The 18,744-nt window shown below is 46.1% G+C and overlaps 9 protein-coding genes across 10 annotated transcripts in view; 1 reads left to right on the top strand and 8 right to left on the bottom strand.

The window, feature by feature from the left end:
* Positions 1–966: 966 nt before the first annotated feature.
* On the bottom strand, positions 967–8,088 carry Ugt1a1 (UDP glucuronosyltransferase family 1 member A1). Its single transcript, NM_012683.2, has 5 exons — positions 7,203–8,088; positions 4,936–5,067; positions 4,202–4,289; positions 3,717–3,936; positions 967–1,899 (listed from the first exon to the last, which is right to left on the bottom strand). Exons 1-5 carry the CDS (start codon positions 8,070–8,072, stop codon positions 1,602–1,604), a joined length of 1,608 nt encoding a protein of 535 aa, NP_036815.1. The 5' UTR covers positions 8,073–8,088; the 3' UTR covers positions 967–1,601.
* On the bottom strand, positions 967–18,212 carry Ugt1a2 (UDP glucuronosyltransferase 1 family, polypeptide A2). Its single transcript, NM_201423.2, has 5 exons — positions 17,349–18,212; positions 4,936–5,067; positions 4,202–4,289; positions 3,717–3,936; positions 967–1,899 (listed from the first exon to the last, which is right to left on the bottom strand). Exons 1-5 carry the CDS (start codon positions 18,210–18,212, stop codon positions 1,602–1,604), a joined length of 1,602 nt encoding a protein of 533 aa, NP_958826.1. The 3' UTR covers positions 967–1,601.
* Ugt1a9 (UDP glucuronosyltransferase family 1 member A9) overlaps positions 967–18,744 on the bottom strand; it is a 111,479-nt gene continuing 93,701 nt past the window's right edge. The window contains exons 2-5 of the mRNA NM_201425.2: positions 4,936–5,067; positions 4,202–4,289; positions 3,717–3,936; positions 967–1,899 (exon numbers count right to left, since the gene is read on the bottom strand). Coding sequence (NP_958828.1) covers positions 1,602–1,899; positions 3,717–3,936; positions 4,202–4,289; positions 4,936–5,067 — 738 coding nt within the window. The 3' untranslated portion in view covers positions 967–1,601. The remainder of the gene's footprint in view (positions 1,900–3,716; positions 3,937–4,201; positions 4,290–4,935; positions 5,068–18,744) is intronic.
* The window catches only part of Ugt1a8 (UDP glucuronosyltransferase family 1 member A8), an 81,366-nt gene continuing 63,588 nt past the window's right edge, over positions 967–18,744 (bottom strand). Inside the window, exons 2-5 of the mRNA NM_175846.2 lie at positions 4,936–5,067; positions 4,202–4,289; positions 3,717–3,936; positions 967–1,899 (exon numbers count right to left, since the gene is read on the bottom strand). Coding sequence (NP_787040.2) covers positions 1,602–1,899; positions 3,717–3,936; positions 4,202–4,289; positions 4,936–5,067 — 738 coding nt within the window. The 3' untranslated portion in view covers positions 967–1,601. The remainder of the gene's footprint in view (positions 1,900–3,716; positions 3,937–4,201; positions 4,290–4,935; positions 5,068–18,744) is intronic.
* Ugt1a7c (UDP glucuronosyltransferase 1 family, polypeptide A7C) overlaps positions 967–18,744 on the bottom strand; it is a 68,883-nt gene continuing 51,105 nt past the window's right edge. The window contains exons 2-5 of the mRNA NM_130407.2: positions 4,936–5,067; positions 4,202–4,289; positions 3,717–3,936; positions 967–1,899 (exon numbers count right to left, since the gene is read on the bottom strand). Coding sequence (NP_569091.2) covers positions 1,602–1,899; positions 3,717–3,936; positions 4,202–4,289; positions 4,936–5,067 — 738 coding nt within the window. The 3' untranslated portion in view covers positions 967–1,601. The remainder of the gene's footprint in view (positions 1,900–3,716; positions 3,937–4,201; positions 4,290–4,935; positions 5,068–18,744) is intronic.
* The window catches only part of Ugt1a6 (UDP glucuronosyltransferase family 1 member A6), a 61,247-nt gene continuing 43,469 nt past the window's right edge, over positions 967–18,744 (bottom strand). For both annotated transcript variants that reach the window (NM_001039691.3, NM_057105.3), the window contains 4 exons: positions 4,936–5,067; positions 4,202–4,289; positions 3,717–3,936; positions 967–1,899 (listed from right to left, as the gene is read on the bottom strand). In NM_001039691.3, the coding sequence (NP_001034780.1) occupies positions 1,602–1,899; positions 3,717–3,936; positions 4,202–4,289; positions 4,936–5,067 (738 nt within the window). In that variant the 3' untranslated portion in view covers positions 967–1,601. The remainder of the gene's footprint in view (positions 1,900–3,716; positions 3,937–4,201; positions 4,290–4,935; positions 5,068–18,744) is intronic.
* Ugt1a5 (UDP glucuronosyltransferase family 1 member A5) overlaps positions 967–18,744 on the bottom strand; it is a 46,212-nt gene continuing 28,434 nt past the window's right edge. The window contains exons 2-5 of the mRNA NM_001039549.1: positions 4,936–5,067; positions 4,202–4,289; positions 3,717–3,936; positions 967–1,899 (exon numbers count right to left, since the gene is read on the bottom strand). Of these exons, the coding sequence (NP_001034638.1) occupies positions 1,602–1,899; positions 3,717–3,936; positions 4,202–4,289; positions 4,936–5,067 (738 nt within the window). The 3' untranslated portion in view covers positions 967–1,601. The remainder of the gene's footprint in view (positions 1,900–3,716; positions 3,937–4,201; positions 4,290–4,935; positions 5,068–18,744) is intronic.
* Ugt1a3 (UDP glycosyltransferase 1 family, polypeptide A3) overlaps positions 967–18,744 on the bottom strand; it is a 28,131-nt gene continuing 10,353 nt past the window's right edge. The window contains exons 2-5 of the mRNA NM_201424.2: positions 4,936–5,067; positions 4,202–4,289; positions 3,717–3,936; positions 967–1,899 (exon numbers count right to left, since the gene is read on the bottom strand). Of these exons, the coding sequence (NP_958827.1) occupies positions 1,602–1,899; positions 3,717–3,936; positions 4,202–4,289; positions 4,936–5,067 (738 nt within the window). The 3' untranslated portion in view covers positions 967–1,601. The remainder of the gene's footprint in view (positions 1,900–3,716; positions 3,937–4,201; positions 4,290–4,935; positions 5,068–18,744) is intronic.
* Positions 12,873–13,886, top strand: Dnajb3 (DnaJ heat shock protein family (Hsp40) member B3). Its single transcript, NM_001109396.1, has one exon. The coding sequence runs from the start codon at positions 12,945–12,947 to the stop codon at positions 13,668–13,670; it is 726 nt and encodes a 241-aa protein (NP_001102866.1). The 5' UTR covers positions 12,873–12,944; the 3' UTR covers positions 13,671–13,886.

The following is an 18,744-nucleotide window of genomic DNA, read 5'->3' as shown; positions in this document are numbered from 1 at the left end:
ACACGAACCTTTGGGACTTTTGGTCAGGCTATATAGCTTGAATCTGAAATCACAAAGAGCCATGTGATAAAAGCTTGGTCTCCAGAGTGCACTACTGAGAAGCAGGGAAGCCTTTGTTTCAGGTAGGGCCTATCAGAATGCCCTTAGGTCATTAGGTATTTTCCTCAGAGAAGATCGTGATAGCCTAGACTCCAGCTCCCTGTTCCTGGTTCAAGATATAATTCATGGTTTGTTCATGTATATGCTCCTGTTTGACATGCCACCGTCTGCTACCCTCACAGAACTGAACCTCATAAACAATAGGTATATTAATAAACCTTATGTTACTGTAGCAAATACCTGAGATGTGGCAACTCAGGAGCAAAGGTTTATTTTGGGGTAGCTATAGAAGTTTCCATCCCTGGTCATGTGGCTATGTTGCTTTGGGACTCACGCAAGATAGGAGAATACTCAGAGAGACTGTCCCAGAAGCTTGTTTCATGATAGTAATGGAACAAAGAGAGAGAGAAGGTGCCTGTATCCCCACATCTCCTTCAAAGGAACGTCCCCAGAGACCTAACTTTCTCACGCTAGAGCCCCTCTTAATGGTTGCACAACTTCCCAGTGGTGCCACAGGCTGAGCATCAAGCAAGCCTGCAAGCCGTCAGCAAGCGCACCTTTGAAGGACTCAGAATCAAAACTAGTCAGCAACCATGATTATTAACGAGCACTGTAATTACGGCTGATTCCTTTCTCCTGCGTGTATGTCTGCATGCGTGAATCTGACACAGTTTTCAAGTTCTGTATCTTGTCATGTAGTACTTTTACAATCCAAGGATATACTTTGACAACAAATAAAAATAACACCATGGGTTGGGGATTTAGCTCAGTGGTAGAGCGCTTGCCTAGGAAGCGCAAGGCCCTGGGTTCGGTCTCCAGCTCCGAAAAAAAAGAACCAAAAAAAAAAAAAAATAACACCATGAAAAGAAAAGTAATAATACAATTTATATGAATTTATTGACAAGTTCTTGGTTTGGGAACACAATAGAAGACATACTTTCTTTAGAATGTACTTCAGTTTTCATCAAATTCAGAGACAAGCAATAATTATTATCTCAAACACAGGGCCACCAGTGTCACAGCCTCATCTTCTTTTCTCCCAAAGCTCAAAGGCCGTGCCACCCACAAAACATGAGCACAGTGAGGAATGACTAACACTGGGAAGGCCACACTGGTCTGAGAATCCAGGGGAGGAAGCCATTAGCTGACAGGAGTAAGGGAAACTGTGGTGCTGTCACTGAAGGCAGAACACTAAACTTTCTGTAAGTTACCAACAGATGGCAGTCATTGTCCAGACTGAAGATACTGGAGAAACAGATCACATATTCCAGTATCTTCCCTGATGGGTGTGGCCAGCAATTAGATTGTTTTTATTTAAAAAAAAAAATGTTCTGGGTTCGGTCCCCAGCTCCGAAAAAAAGAAAAAGAAAAAAAATTGTTCTGGGTGTATAGTGTATGGTGAATTATTTCCCTAATAAAAGCAACATGGATTTAACACTTGTTTCCAAGTTTCAACTGATTGGATAAGGGACTAATACTTCTCCTTCACTTCCTGCCACTTCTCAGTGGGTCTTGGATTTGTGTGATTTCTTCACTCGACCCTTTCCCCCAAAGCATTTCCGGCAGCCATAGGCACAACTTTTATAGACAATGAAGACCACCGTCAACACGATGGCCAGGAGAAAGCCAATCACGTCCAAGGAGTGGTACTGGTACCAGGTGAGGTCGTGGGCGGCGGGGCGCAGGTGTGGCGCCCCCTTGTGCCTCATCACGTACTCCACCCAGAACACAGCCAGGTCCAGAGGCTCGATAGGACGGTCCTTGTGAAGGCTGGAGAGGCGCATGATGTTCTCCTTGTAACTGAACACAAGGCAACTGTTAGTGTCTGGAACACTCGTGTAACGGATAGTATCTCCTTAGTCCTGGCTCCAGTTAAGAAGAGGAGCGTGTTTCTAATGAAGACTTCTTCCATACACTTAATACTTTTTTGTTTTTGCTTTTTAGTGATTTCTTTGTAGGAAATTATATTATGCCTTCCTTATGGTAAAATGAAGTTGAAGAGGAATCAAGGACAGATGAGAGAGTAGTGCAGTTTGTGGGCATGTGCTGCCCACGAGCTCATGTGTGAGCATTTTGGTCCCCGATGTGAAGGTACAGAGAGGTGGTGGAACCTTTGGGAGGCGAGAAGCCATTGAGAGAGATGGTGGCCTTTGTCACCTGGAACCTGTCACTGTGAGAGCAGGGTGTGATCAAGCAAGGACGTCATTTACATTTTGTTTCTTGCACACACACATCCTTTGAACCTCCAGGTTTCTACCATGTGGGGAAGCAGCGTGAGACCCTTAGATGTAGCTTCCCCACTGGAGATTTCCCAACAACTTCTAGAACCCTGAGCCAGATAAACATTAACCCTACATAAGTCATGGCATTCTGGGTATTCTGTTATTGCAACAGAAAACAGGCTAAGGCACATGCCTGAAGCTCTTTAACATACATGTTGTCATGAGTATGCTGCATATGCCATACACCAATACTGCGTTAAATCTACCACTGGCCGCTATTTCTTCTAAAATGTTGTGGTATTGCTCTTAGGATTTTATTTTTATTGTGTTAATGTGTTTGTGTCTCCATGTGTGTGCACACACATGAGTTCAGTGCCCATGGAGGCCAGAAGGGGACACAGGATTCCCCTAGAGCTGGGAAACAAAGCAAGGTTGTAAAGAAGAGCAGCAAGCACTCCAACTGCCGAGCCTCAGGTCTACCTCCCTGCCTCTTAAATTGTTGTCTGGGGTTTTGCTGTTGTTTGTGTGTGGTTGGTTGATTTTGTCTTAAAGTAGAACCTTGACTATCTAGCCTGGAACTCTTCTTGAACTTGTAGCAATCCTCCTGTCACCAAAGAGCTGAGGTTACAAGTGTCTGTCACCAGGCTGGTCTTCCCATAGCTTTTCAACAAAAAAGTTCCAGTAACTTTGACAGCAATATATTGAATTTCAAGTAGGGACAAAGTGATCTCATGGGGTGTGCGTGCGTGTGTGTGTGTGTGTGTGTGTGTGTGTGTGTGTGTGTGTGTGTGTGCATGCATGCGTGTTCACACATCTGTGTCCGTTTCTACATGTGTCTGTGCATTCACTCAAAGGCTATAAGACAATGGTCTCCTTGTGGCACTTCACTTTATTTTTTTGAGACAGTCTTTCATGGGATCTGGATGTAGGCAGGTGGCTAGCAAGTCCCAGCAATTCTCCTGCCTCTACCTTCCACTGTGCTGAGACCTGGCATTCCACCTAAATGCTGGAGGTTGAACTCCATCCTCAGTCCTGTATAATGAGAGCTCTTACCCATCTAAGATGCTGGGGTGAGCATCTCCCCAGCAACACCCCTATACATCTTTTGGTGGGACATTTCTCTCTTCTCAGGATCTTAGAAATGAGATGCCTACTGTGGTGATATTTTTATTTGAAGATTTTAAATCTAGGGAAAATAAAATTTTTAAACAAATTCTATGATAAAATATAAAGTCATTTTATCAGTAGATATCTCCCATGTTATCTTAGATAAATATAGATTTTTATGTATTTGTTGTGTTGGTTATAAATGCTGTAGGTATGAATACAAGTAGTTTTTTCTTTTTCTTTTTTTTTGGATTTTTTTGGTTTCGTTTGTTCTTTTCTATTACTGACCTCTTGTTATTGATGACAGTTTTAAGGGCGTTTTCCAAATCATCGGCAGTCATTTCCAGGACATTCAGGGTCACCCCAGCTCCCCGAGTTTCCATGCGCTTGGCGTTGTCCATCTGATCACCAAACAAGGGCATCATCACCATTGGAACCCCATTGCATATTCCTTCATAAATACCATGGGAACCGGAGTGTGTGATGAACGCCCGAGCCTTTGGATGACCTGAGAAGCACAACAGAGAGGGTCGATGAGCTGTCCAGACTTACAATGTCTAGATTCTGAGAATCCCCCAGGGACTGTTATCTTCCTGTGATCATTGTAGGAACTCGGGATGGGGGAGGGGAGAGAGAAGTGATATGTGCTAGGTGCTATGTATATGGGCCACAATCCAGCTAAGCAATCATTTAAAACATTCATGCTTGTCATTTTCTTAATTTAGCCCTGATTTGACCTCCATGTCAGATGCCCCCAACATATCAAAACCTACCAAGCAGATCGTTTTGGGGTAGCCATTTGACAAGAATAGTGTTCTTTGCAAGGTTCGATGGTCTAGTTCCGGTGTAGCGCCACAGGACCTTGCAGGGACACAAAGCACAAGGTTTAATAAAAGAACGCTGTGTGATTTTTTTTTTTTTTAAAATCTGCTATACTAGCTAGAAAGGCCAGTCATATGGAAGGAACACATATGGTCTCTGCATGGTGCGAGGTCTGGGGCACAGGAAGTCCCTGGAGCCCAGGCAACACTGTATCTTGATGGGGAAGCCTGGTGATTTGAGTGTGAGAAGCCACCAAGCCAGGCACGGGGGAACTCTTCACTTTTCTGCACTGCAAAGGGAAACTTGCTTAACTAAGTAAGTGAATGCAGAGCTAACCAAGCAAAAGCAAACAAAAACTAGATCTTTTTGGAGAAACTTCCTCATTTGGTATGAAAAAAAAATATCATTCTTATTTTTAACCAGTCTCTGCCTAATATTTTGGAGCTTCCTAGAGAAAAGGAGAAATCTGAGTGAGGCAGAAAATACTGTAGGAGTACCTGAGTGAAATTGCAAAATATAATAATAATAAAATGCTAATGTTATTAATAATAATAACAATAATGATAATAACATTGTAGAATATCATAGGATTTTGAGACCCTAAATTTCTACCTTTAGACCCCTAAGTCTGGAGTTAGAGCTCTCGTGAAAACAGATAGAAAGGAGTCATGCAGAACCATCTCACCGTCTGAGGAATTCTGCCCAAAGCCTCAGCAATTTCCATCGCTTTCTTCTCTGGAATCTCTGAGACCATGGATCCCAAAGAGAAAACCACGATGCCATGTTCTCCGGAGGCGTTGACATAGGCTTCAAATTCCTAGAGCAAGGAAAGACATTTCTGATTCGTCTCTTGTCCTTCACATTCCTTGGGGACTAAACACATTTGGTTACAAGTCACTTCCCTCTCATGGAAGTCAGTGAAGGGGTGTAGGTAATAGACAAAAATTGTCATGGCAACTGCCTCCTTGTTCCCTGTCAACTCAGGAGGATTCCTTGCTTACAGGGTTATCTGTGGGGTTGCCTGGAGATGCAGAATGCAGGTAATGTGCTGACCTCCCACAAGAGAAGCACGTGCATGAGTGTGCACACACCTGAATGTGCATCCATGAACGTGACACGGGTCCAGATGCATGCTCCCACCTGTGGCCCCATACAGGAAGCAGACTCTAAGCGGCATGGCAGCTCTCCCATGCCACGCATTATTAATAAACTAACCAACCAAAGAACTGTTTCCAAAGAACGTGGGGAGTGTTTGCATGCTGGGTGATGTGACAGGCTGCCCACAGCTGAGGACCTGCCTGAAACCTGGTACTTTTATTACTAAAATCTAAATTTTCCTGGGCAAATCACATCCTTGATCCCCCAACGTGTAAGATACAGACAGACTTCCACCAAACTCTACCCTGAACACATTAGCATCCCACACCCTGGGCAACCTTCCCAGAGGAGCACTCCTCTTCCACCTACCTGAGCCCCTCCCCCCCCAAATCATCACAGCAGTGGCACCTTGGTCTCACCCACTGTGCCATCTGAAGAGTCAGAGAGGGCAGGACAGTTTCTCTGCCATGGTCCTGGATTTTGATCTGTTTAAGAGCACACTGGAGTTGGTTGCTCTAAAGCCTTTCCTCTCTAGAATCAAATCCCAGGCACTTCTTTCCCAGTGGCAGGCAGATCCCATCCTAGTGCCCTCTGCTTTGCTGCTGCCTCCAGACAGCACACGGCTCACCTACATTCTAGAATCTTTGCTCCTTCAAGATACACGTGATCCTATCTGAAAAGAGATCAGCCTAGCTTTCCTTCCTGCACGGCTTCCCACGGCTACTCAGCAGCCACTAGTGTGAGACTGGCACAAAATCAGATCAGCAGAGTCATAAACACCCACAGTCACTTAACTGGGGCTTAACTGGCACGCAAGTCTGTGTGCAGAGGCCAACAGAGTAAGCACCAGGAGCAGGTTGGACAATGACGCTGCATCAAGTTCAGTGGATTGAACAAAGGTGAGTCCCCTCTACTTGGCACAAAATGCCCTAAACTTGGCCACAACATCACAGTCCTTGGGACAGCCAAACAGTGAGGCAACATGTTAACTGCAAATAATCTTTGATCTCTGACTTGTTTCTTACAAAACAATAAATGTTCCAAAAGAAAGAAAGTCCTTCTTCCCTCCAGCTGACAAGACCTTTAAATATTCCTTACATTCTACTAAGAGCTACACAGTTGGTTCCGAGATCGGACCAAAACATCTTTTCCTTTCTCAGAATCCATTTAGACTACCTGTCAGACGCCTTTCTCTTGAGACAAGCACAAGCTTGCTTGCCTCCCTGATTGGTCTCTTTTGTCAGTATCTTTCTATCTCGGGCTTCCCTGATCTCCTATTAGCCATTTACTTCAGATTTAACAGGTATGACTGTGGCCCTGAATTGCTCTCTTTTGCCAAGATTGCCTCTCGCTCAGAGGGGTGATGCCTTGCCCTATGGGAAGAAGAGGAAGACCGCCGATCTAGCTTCCTGTTAGAATATCTAGACATTAGCGACGACAAGGACCATAAAGGCAGTGACTCCCACCAGGATCCATAAGGGTTAAAGAACAATTGCATCAGACTTGAGCTACTTAGTGCCTGAATCGAGAACACGAGTTCCCAGCAAAGGAATGATTCACAGCTCTGTTCTCTGAGAAGTGTCCCAAACACAGTGGTTCTTCTGTGTTGCATTAAATTGAATTCCCCAGGATAAAATGCCCAAGATATGTTTTCCCAGAATATTATATACAAAGAAGTAAAAAAAACTATGCCAAGGACAGACAAATTCATGACTATAAGACTTAGGGGATAGAAGTTAACACAAGAGAGCACTAGAAACCATCCCAGCAAGCTCACCGAGGTCAGCACATACCTGTGGAAAGTACCTTCTCCCCAGAGAACACAGGCATGGAAAGGCCCCACTTAATACACACCTGGGATAGGGCTTTTTTCTGAAGGCAGTTTATCCCACCAATAAAAACCATGTTGGGCATGATGGGCCTGGGGTAATCTTTCACAAAGTCGTTTCTCATCAGCCAGATAGATGCAGGACTCAGAAGGTCCTTGACAGTCACCTCTTTCTGTAAGATTTCAGTGGCAAGTGACCCATAGGGGGAGTAAACCACTCTGCATAGAAAGTTCTCTGTCAAAGCAATAATCATGTTCTTCACCCGCTGCAGGAAGTTCATGCGATCTGTGTTCGAGGACAAACTCTTGGGCACGTAGGACAACGGAGCAGGGCATTGGGTGGCTTCCAAATCCAGGCTGCATGGCAATGCATTCAAGAAGTACACAGCAGGCAGAGACAGGTACTGGGCCACAATGGAGCCACACGGAAGGAAAGGGTCTGTCAGCAGAGCATCAAAGTGGCTTTGTTCCAGAGAGGCCATAAACTCGGCATTGTGCAGAAGGTGGGAGCAGCCAGACAGCAGCATACTGGAGTCCCTTTTGACTTTGTTGTATGTTTTAACCACACGCAGCAGAAAAGGATCTTGATCAAAGACACTCCGCCCAAGTTCCACAAAAGCAGCTGTCACGTTTTCATTTTGGAATGGCACAGGGTACTTCCTCATAGTGTAAAATGATCCTTCTTTTATGTGTATCGAAGCTTCAGGTGCTATGACCACCACTTCGTGCCCCTTTTGCTGGAGCTGCTGAATAACTCCGAGCATACTCAGCCAGTGGCTGCCATCTATGGGGATCACTAACAGCTTCCCAGCATGGGACGCAGAGGGACCCAACACACACAGCAGAAGGCACGGAAGAAGCAGAAGCGAACATGAGCTCCGGCACACCACGGACATGGTAGCTCTCCTGCTGCTGCCGGAGCTCTGCGCAGGCCTGCTTATGACTCATGAGAATAAACCTGAGCAACCAGTTAATGTTTGATTGTGCCCCATGACTAACGTTGTCAATGAATTGGCAAAGGCCATAGAACATTTGTTTTCCATGGCGAAGTGGGTGAAGCTTTACTGAGTTCCTTAATAACAGCAGCTGGGCTGACTGCTATCCCTTCCTCAAATCACACTTTTGAGTGAATATAGTGAGCCCAACCCTCTCTGGCCATTTTGGACTCATGAAATTAGCATTGTTTTTTTTAGGTCAGAAAGGATTAGCAGAGAGGGAAAAGGGACTGTAAAGTGCCAAGGCATAAGATTTTACCAAGAATAAGACTGATAGTTACTCGGTATTTTGGAAAGAAAGGAGTATAATGTTGAAACATTACTTTTATCCACGGAAGCCCTCCACCATCTTCTCAGGCCTCCTCTAAATCGCTTCCATCATTTAAGAGTGGTGTGTGTGTGTGTGTGTGTGTGTGTGTGTGTGTGTGTGTGTGTCTGTGTGTCTGTGTGTCTGTGTGTGTGTGTATCTGTCTGTGTGTGTATATGTGTGTGTCTGTGTGTATATGTATATGTGTGTCTGTGTGTGTCTGTATATGTGTGTGTGTGTGTGTGTGTGTGTGTGTGTGTGTGTGTGTGTGTGTGTGTGTGTGTGGTATGAGGTGGGCTCTTTCACTGGAGTGGTGCCTACCAGTTAAGCTATATACCAGAAGGCTACAGAGCTAAGAAATCTTTTCTCTAGCTCCCCAGGGTTGGGATTCCCTGCATACCCAACTGTTTCCAGAATGTTCATGTGGCTTCTGCAGCTTAAGCTCAGGTGCTTATGTGTACCTCAGCCTCTGCCACTGTTTTCACTTGGTCCTTAGTGAATCTAGTACAGGGCAGGGTTTCAAGATGGCAGCTGAGACCAGCACAGAGGAGTGCCCTGCCTTTCCAGGACTCAGCTGTCAAGACAGATTGGCTCTCAGCTGGAAACTGATAAATCAGGCCCTTTGAGGATGCAAATGAATGGGCTGGGGTAGAAAATGACCAAGAAGGCAGAGTCACATGGGTCTGTAGACACGAGTCCTCTCCAAGAGCTCCCTCAGAGAGACAGTGAGAAAATGTATTCTAAACAGAAAATCAAACTAGATAAGCACTGGCTAGTCCATTTGTGCTCACAGCATTTACATGAGGCCGAGAAGGAAATCTGATGATTGAATTGAAAGTGACAAAGTCAGGTGCATGCTGTGTGTTAAGCGTTGTCAAGCTGAACGCTCTACAACACATTTGATCCCACCACGCTGTCCTGTAAAGGCAGATGTTAAGTCCCTCGTTTTATAAACATACTGAGGCCAACAAAAGCCAAGACATTTGCCAGAGTCCTTGGCAGAGCTAAGACATAGGCCCTGGATGTTGGTGCCCAAAGCCTGAACTCTTAAACTTCCAGCCTCCAGCAGCAAGTCCCCAGTGGAAATTCCACCTAGTTAGAAATTAAGTGGGAAGTTGGGAACCTAAGGTCATGATGCCACCATAATGAGTGAAGAAAAGGCAGAAGGGAAGAGGACTTTGAGCCCAAGAAGGTGTTCAAATAGCACTATCTGGGGCCTTGGGAGACTAGGGGAAGAGCTGCTGAACAGGAATGCCCCCCAAAGTAAGCAATCAAAGCAAAGCCCAGACTGTACTCCTTCTGGGGATCCACTGATGTTCTATACAGTCCTTAGGAGGAAATCCCTGATCCCAGTATTGACCACAGTGCTAGTCCTGCCTACGTGTGGCTGTGCTGAGAACACCAAGGAGAAACAGCTTAGCTTTAAAGCTTTACTCTCATCCTTCTTTTCTTGTGCCTTCACCCTTCCTCAACAGAATTCCAGTTTGCTTGTGCATTTTGCAAACACACACACACACACACACACACACACACACACACACACACCATGCACACATGCACTCTGACTCTTAAGTCCTTCCCCACACTCACCCCCCCCCCATCACTCTTAATTCTTGGTAAGTGCCAAAGATGTAGCAATGCCTTTGCTTCTGCTGTGCCTTTAACTGAGATCCCAAAGCTCACAATCCAAGTTGGACTTAGGGATCAGTAATCCTTGCGAGCCCCATTTTGTGAGAATTCACCTGCAACTTACGGGGGGGGGGCAAAGAGCCTGCAAACGCAACAATGCCTTTATGACTCTGTGTACCTGTCATCACTCAAAACCCTGAGCTCTTTTACACATACGGTGCTGGAGATGGAATGCAGGGTCACAATCAAAGCAGACAGTGTGTTACCTCAGACTTCTTGCAGCTACTGTGGACTTGAATGGTGGGGCCCAACTCTATCTTTGGCCAGGGAACACTGTTCACTGGTCAAAATGCAATCTACATCTCTTGTGACCAACAAGGAGAACCAGTTTGAAACAATTCAATGACAGGTCTGCCCTGGAGTATGAGCAGACCCAACCCCTTCAACTTTAAAGCTAATCCTTCCCTTCACCAACATGTATGGAACATGTGAATTCACCAACATGTATGAAACACATGAACTCTACTATGCTGGGTGCTGTGCTAGGTTCCAGAGCCAAAACCCGAATAACCAACGGACATGGGGATCTGGGGTTCAGAGAACTTAAACCAATCACAGGGAAGCACAAGGTGTGCCTCTGGCGGCTGAGGAAACAGAGTAGAGCATCAATATGGTCTTGCTTTGGGGGCCCTTGAGGGATGTGGTGTCTTATTTAAAAGTCCCATGGGGGGGTTTCTTTTTTAAGATGGAACCAGAAGTTAATATTCCCATCTATGGGACGCCGAGCTCCTTTGATGGGATAAGAAAGCACGTAAGCTCTCCGTCCTCCTGAGGCTCACCTGAGGACCCTTAGAGGGAATAAAGGCAGTTTTCGTCAAATCTCTGCGGCATTTTCCTCTGTCCTGCCTTTCACCGTCTGGAACTTCCCACAGCGGCCTATGTGTTAAGTCAAGAATAAATGGACACATTCCTCACAGGCAGGGTTTCAACCTTGGGGCAGTCCACGGCTGTGCATTCAATAACTGTTTTTGTACAAACTCCATCTACTGTTACTATAGGCCCAATACTTAAGCCAGGTATTCGCTCTTTCAGACCCAGCTGCCGTGGTCTTATTTCAGGGCTTTAGCCCCTAGGCTGTCCCTCCAGCTCGCTCCATCGGTTTTGGCCTTGTATTATCCCACACCACCACTGCTTCTGGCACTTTGGTTAACAGCTTCCTAGGGCCCACAAGAAAACTCAAACCCTTTATCCTTGCTCCTCCTTAGACCCTGGGTCATTTTTGGAAGATTATTCCTCCTCCCTAGCTCTCCTGATTAGACAAATCCACCTGCCCTTTCCTCCTAATCAAGATTCCATTACTGTTTATTTCGTGTTTACCAAGTGCCAGGCCTAAGGTTCAAGTTCAGTCACTGGGTGCGGCATAAACTCAAATGACTGTTCTGGCAATACTAGAGCTTCTGATTAGACCCAGTACCCTTCATGATAAAATCTTTACAAGTTCACTGGTTAACCATTTCCCTTTAGAACTAGGTAACCTTTATGTTGCCTCACCGCTGATCAAACTACAAGGAAGTGGAGATAAAAACAAGTGTCAGGCAAAGGTAGAAAGAAGGCCAGAGTCACACTACAACAGTATTGGTGGTGACAAGAACATTTCACCTGCATTGCTTCGAAAACAGCCACAAGTTGCAATCGTTTTTTGTTCAGAACAACAATGGCTCTCCAAGTATTCACTAGGGAACCCCGAAGATCCCAAGGACCTTTCAGAGGAATCTGACAAAGTTGAAACCCTTTCCATCAACAGAGATACCGGCTTTTTAAAGATCTAATTTTCCTCATAAGCACGTATGAAATCACAGTAGATTGAATGCAGAAGCGGAAGAATCCAGCTCTGTGGAGCTTGATGCTGGAGTGATTTGAAGAACATAAATGTACATCGCCCTTCTGAGTTTTTGTTTTGAAGAAGTTATTTTCTAATAAGAACATGATTTATACTAGTGTGCCGCTAATAGACATGCTTTTCATTGCTTTACTTTTTCGCGTGACAAGGAGGGAACGTATAGCCATATAAATGAAAACAAAGGATCCCAAGGCCAAAATGTTTAAGAACCCCAGTCCTTCACAAACCACTGTCCTTCAGAATAGGGTCACCCACTCCTCTCAACCTTCCTATCTTCTTGCCCTGCGGATGGAAAGAAGACTTGTGGCAGAGCACGAAAATGCATCTTAAAAAGCCAGCTTTGTGAGGCGCACTTGTAAACCCACAATGCAAGATGCCGAGGCAGCAGCGCATTACTGCAAGTTCAAGGCCAGCCTGAGCTACACAGATGAGGAAAGAAGGGCAAGCAGCATCAGGAGATTGGCGGGGAGGGGTGTTTGATGAAAAGAAGAGGTAGAGAGGAGAAATGAAAGAGGAGGAGGAGGGGACAGAAAGGAAGAGGAAGAGAGAGGTGAGAAAGGAGAGAAGCTGGAGGAGAGAGGGCAAAGAGGAACAAAGGATAAAATAGTATTTTCTAAGGCAGCCCAGAGTCAAAGCCTCTCTCCCCTAAGTCGTCCTTTGTTCTTCGTACCATAGGACAAACCCCAATCACCAAGGCAAGGATGCTAGCTAGACTCGGTCCTATCTCTAAGCCTGACCATCACTGAGCATCACTGAGCATCACTAGGAGCAGAACTAACCCCTGGGACTCTCCCTACTGATAGGCTGAGGCGCCGCCCGCCTCCGTCAATAAGAGACGTCCACGTCACAAGGGTGTGTGTGTGGCGCTGGCCGGTAGCGGGCGTTCAGCAGCTGCCACCAGCGCTCCAGCGCCGAGGCCGCGGGCCGGCCAGCCGCCATGGTGGACTACTACGAGGTGCTGGGCGTGCCGCGGCAGGCCTCGGCTGAGGCCATCCGCAAGGCGTACCGCAAGCTTGCGCTCAAGTGGCACCCGGACAAGAACCCCGAGCACAAGGAGGAGGCCGAGAGGCGGTTCAAGCAGGTGGCGCAGGCCTACGAGGTCTTATCGGACGCCCGCAAGCGCGAGGTGTATGACCGCTGCGGCGAGGTGGGCGAGGTGGGCGGAGGCGGCGCGGCGGGCAGCCCGTTCCACGATGCCTTCCAGTATGTCTTCTCCTTCCGAGACCCCGCCGAGGTCTTCAGGGAGTTCTTCGGGGGGCACGACCCTTTTTCCTTCGACTTCTTCGGAGACCCGCTTGAGAACTTTTTCGGCGATCGGAGGAGCACCCGGGGAAGCAGAAGCCGAGGGTCCGTACCCTTCTCTACCTCCTTTACCGAATTCCCAGGGTTTGGGGGCGGCTTCGCTTCGTTAGATACTGGATTCACATCCTTCGGTTCTCCGGGAAACTCAGGCCTTTCCTCTTTCTCCATGTCCTGCGGCGGTGGGGCGGCAGGCAACTACAAGTCGGTGTCAACTTCCACCGAAATAATCAATGGCAAAAAAATCACCACCAAGAGAATCGTTGAGAATGGCCAGGAAAGGGTGGAAGTGGAAGAAGATGGAGAGTTAAAATCCCTGATAATTAATGGCAAGGAGCAGCTGCTTCGCATTGATACCCAGTAAAGACGTAAAGTGTGATGTAAGGACTATCAGGACTTTTTTTGTTTAAACGCGTTTTCAAGGGAGCTCTACTTTCAGAACAACTGTATTCAAGACATTATATGCAGCTCATGTCGGTGCCTCTTGTTATTGTTGGGATCGCAGGGATAGGATCTCTCTTGGTCTTTATGCCTGTTGTAAATATCTGTATGCCTTTGGCAGTTATTAAACGTAATCCTGAGGCAGACCACCGTTATGTTCTAGTGCCAGCAAACACTGCCCACAGCACCCAAAACCGCACAATGTCCATTCTGTTGAAAATTCGGCCCAGACAGCTTTCCTTGAACCTTCTAGCTCCACTTCCTACACGTGCACCGTGGTGAATGGCGGGGTGTATCTTGAGTCTTTAGTTTAAGATTAGTTAAAACGAATGGCTTTTAGTTTACCTAAAATCATGCCGATATAGGAACAGTTGACCACTGTTTAAATGAGAGGTTAAAACATTTAAAAGCACCTAGACTGAACAAAGCAGACGTAAGTAGGTTTTCGGTGCGGCTGCAACGAATTTACCATGAACTCGGTAGTGTGTATCACGATTATTCTTCCCATGTTTTGTAGGAGTCTGAAAAATTCAATAGGCAAAAAGGAGGGTTGCTAGGATCGTGCTCTCTGAAGGTTTAGGGTTACGTTTACCAGTCAAGGTCTCAACATTTGGCTGGTTAGTGGGTGAGTTTGTTCTACAGCAGTGGAAGGAGCTGGAAGTAAAAAGTGCCTTGTGAAGGAGGTCCAAGCTCCTTGGTTGCCGTATGTAATATCCATATAATATATGTGAGCAATAGAGTCCATTCTGTAGTACAGTTGGGTGCCTCATAGACCTTGCAAGAAGATGGTTGCCTTTAGAAAGTACCTCGTTTCAATGTTATCTGTAAAGACTTCATAAGGCATGGAAGCAAAATGGATCTGAATAGGTTCAAGATGCCACACTTTGTAATTCTCTCCCAAGAGGTCATGAGACCTAAACACATTATCACAGACTTAGGCTACGTGAAAAATATGTTGGATACCCTTACTACCCTGAAAATGTAGCCTTGTACGTTGACATATGTACAACACACAGCAGAAGCACAAGATTCAATACCCTTCCCCAGGGTACACAAGGGTCTTTAGAAATCATGTCAATCAAATAGTCACTGCCGTACTGGGGTAGCTTTCTATGCAATTTGTTTAGAAAGTCCCTAAATTAGACCAACTACCAGACTTTGAAACAATGTTTTCTCCAGCCCAGGGAGCTAATGGTAGTCCCTGAGGGGATGGATGGTCCAGGGGTTTCAGTGCTTACTAGGCAAGCATCCCCAGAAACCTAAATTAAACTGGTGTGTGAGATAATCCTCAGAAGGCAGAGACACAGGATCCTCAGAGCATACTGCCTCTGGATTTTTTTTTTTTTGAGGGATCCTGGATTTAAGAGTAATTGAAGATGGTTCTTGACATCAGCCTTGGATCTCCTCCTTACACACGCATGAGCGCGGGCGCACACATACACACACACACACACGCACACACACACTCGAATGCACACACACTATGCAGATACATAATCACAAACATAATAATGGGAGAGTTACTGAGTAGTTTGTTATGGTTTTGTATCTGAACTGGTAGAAGATATCAAGGATTCGGGGATAATGAACACATACAGTTACTTCTGCGATGGTTAAATGTGGAAATCATCACCCTGGGTGGGCCATGGATCTTCAGCTCTGGATTGTTTTAACAGTTGAGAGCAAACACAAGAATCAATATTCATCCGTCTTGGATTAGTGCTTCTATAGATGTAAAGTTCCTGCCTGGACTGGAACTCACAGGAATCTACTCTGCTTCCTAAGTGCAACCAGGCCCAACTCTACAAAGCATTGTTTTAATGAATTGTCAAGCTTGAAACTTCAAAAATTGCTCTGTCTCAAAACACTTGTGAAGACATGCTTGTAGGTCACAGTGGTCAAAAGGCATTTCCTGTGCCTCTTGAATCCACCAGTGGATCTGTAAGAGCATATTTCAGCACAAGCATGACAATTTGTCTCTGATCCCTGGAATCTAGGGTGGAAGGAGCACCAGCAGCCAGAAGTAGAAGTTCTTGACGTCCCACAAGCACCTTGGCACACATGCACCTGCAGTCATACACACATGCACACATCACCTACTTGAAGAAGGCATTCAAATGCACTGCTGGAGATTCCCTCATGGTGTCATTCCCAGAATGCACCAGGCAAGGAAGAGCAACATACTGTAAGACCGAGAAGTCTAGGAGGCCCTGTTCCACCTAAAACAGAATCAGGAATTTGAAAAGCCAGGCAACACTGGCATGAGGTTCTCATGCAGTTTTAGCATAGTCGACATGGCTGAAAGCATTTTGGAAGAAACTACTGCTTTTTTTTGGGGGGGGGGAGGTGTTCTTTTTTTCGGAGCTGGGGACCGAACCCAGGGCCTTGCGCTTCCTAGGCAAGCGCTCTACCACTGAGCTAAATCCCCAGCCCTGAAACTACTGCTTTTAAGTAACCCCTTTGCCTTTGATTTTATGTCACAGCCTCCAAACTGGAAGAATGCACCTTCTCCATTTGAGGAGTAATTTCATCTGTATCCGCTTCCATTTCTAGAATTTCAAATTCCACATTGGCATCAGTTCTCTCTCCCACTCACCCTCATCTTCCTCATCTCCTTTCTCCTGCCCTCTCTTCTCTCCCCCACCCCTCTTCCTCTTCCTTCCCTCTTCCCCTCTCAGGTTCTCATTACTTAGCCCAGCTCCAGCACTCATGTAGCCTCAATGGACTTGGACTCAATCCTGCCTCATCTTTGAAAGTGTTAGGATTACTGACCTGTGTGTCCCTAAACCCAGCTCACAGGTTTCCTCATTAAATACAGACTCATTTAACTTCCTTAGGTCTCCATTAAACTGTTTTAGTATAGTTTCAGTAGTGACAATCTACTAGACTGGGAAGTAGCCAGTGGCCTCAGGAGTAAATGTACAGCTTACTTTCTACCTCTACCCTATGATAAAACGTTTTGTTATGGTGGACTTCTCTAGGCTTTCTTAGTTTTCTACATACAAAATTTGGAATACACAACTCTGTTAAGTCATGAGAGAGCTCTCACACAGTAGCTGCTCAGGCACACATGACTACTGAGCCTTTGACGTGTGGCTGGCCCGATTGATCCTATAAACCACCGATTAGCTTGCTCCCAGATCTGTTGAGTGCTTGGGTGTGGTGTGGACACACACCCATTTCATCCCCGAGGACAGAAGCAAAAACCACCACATCAGCTGCATTTTGCTGATTCCTTTATAACCTTCAGAAAAAAAATCTGGACGCCACACCCTCTCTGGTGGGTCAGGCCACAGGTTAATTTCTCAGCTCCTGAGCAGAACTGGACATTTACCAATAGAAAAACCATGTCTGGATACATGGGCAGTCCCAGTTGAGCCCCACTCCAGAGCCTCAGTCTGAGCCCCCTCACCTTAGCCTTTTAGTCCTGACAGTGGCCACTGAAAACCCAAAGTATGGCAGGGTGAATACCTTAATAGGTAATTTAACTAAAGCCTCTCAGGAAAGGAGAGATGCCATTGGAAAGATGAGTTGGATAAATAAGAATTTGAAAGTAAAAAATATTTTTCCTGGAAAATTCTTGAGATAAAAGAATACAGACCTGAGAGAGGGGCTTCTTGATGACACAGTTTATGCCTCCAATGAAGACCATATTAGGCATGATGGGCCTCGGGTAGTCAAACACAAAGTCCCCTCGGAACAGCCACACAGATGCATGACTGAGAACCTCCACTAAAGACATTTCTCTCTGCAAAAGCTCAGAGGCCAGGCTTTCATAGGGAGTGATTGATAAATGGCAAATGTACTTCAAGGTCAGAGGGTACAGCATGTTCTTGACCCTTTGCAGGAAGGTCATGTGGTCAGAAAGCATTGTGAGTAGGTTCGGAATATAAGAGGAAGGTTTCGGACATTGTGTAGCCTCATAGTCTATGCCACAGGGAACAGAGCGCAGAAAAAACACAGCAGGAATCTGTAGATACTTGGCCAGTAATGCTCCACAGGGGAAAACAGGGTCTGTTAAGACCACATCGAAGGAACTGGAATTCAGTTGCTGGATCAGGGTCTTATTGTGCAATAGAGCTGCACAAGAATTTGCGTAGAGATCGAAAAACTTTTTTATAGATGCCATAGTTTCAAAGAAAGTCTTCACAAAATGTTGTGGTTCGAAGCCCTTCTTAGCGTTGCCCAGTATTTCCCGCTGATATTCTTCCTTGGTATATGGAAAGGCATAGGTTTGGAGGGTGAAGAAGTCCTCTCCTTTCATGTGCACAGTCACCTCTGGAGCCAGGACCACAGCCTGGTGACCTCGGGCGTGGAGCTCCCTCACGACATCCCTCATGCTCAGCCAGTGGCTGCCCTCCATGGGAAACACCAGCACCTTTCCACCTTCAGCCCAGGGCAGGGCACACAGCAGGAGCAGCAGTCCTGAGAGTCCTCGAAGGGGTGCACACAATCCTGTGTCCATCTCCCCAGAGGCACACAGCAGTGGCCTTTCCACACACTGCCTATGTAGGTTTATTCATTTTCTTATCACCGGGCCATTTCGCACTCTGAATTCCATTGGTTAATAGTGCCCTTAAGTTAATAATATTCTCCCATTTTGCCTGCCTCCACCCACAGACACGTAAGCTGTGCTTTTCTTGTCTGATAAAAACTCCTGTGACAGTTTTCTCTTTTCCTCGGGCATACTAGTTCACCTCTAGTTTTCCTACAATTCCCAAATAAGGCGCTGAACACCCATTTCTTTCCCACCTAGACTGCCAATGAGCTCTGAGAGAGCCTGTACCCTGGTCTCCCACATGACCTCTCTGCTGGATAAGTCCTTTTATGGTAGCGAGTTAAAGTCCTCTGATTCACGGGTGTCAATCAATGCATCACAGCTACAGAACAATGCAAACCAAGCTTGGCCAAACCAAAGAGGAAATCCCTTTGCCATGACTCATACTCTTCAGGGTGCCAGGAACAGAGGGATCAGGGAACACGATTTGAAGGTGCTG

The sequence above is a fragment of the Rattus norvegicus genome, chromosome 9 (assembly GCF_036323735.1).
Source record: "Rattus norvegicus strain BN/NHsdMcwi chromosome 9, GRCr8, whole genome shotgun sequence".
Lineage (NCBI taxonomy): Eukaryota > Metazoa > Chordata > Mammalia > Rodentia > Muridae > Rattus > Rattus norvegicus.
Note: the sequence above shows the minus strand (reverse complement) of the source record. Positions and strands in the feature narration are given on the sequence as shown.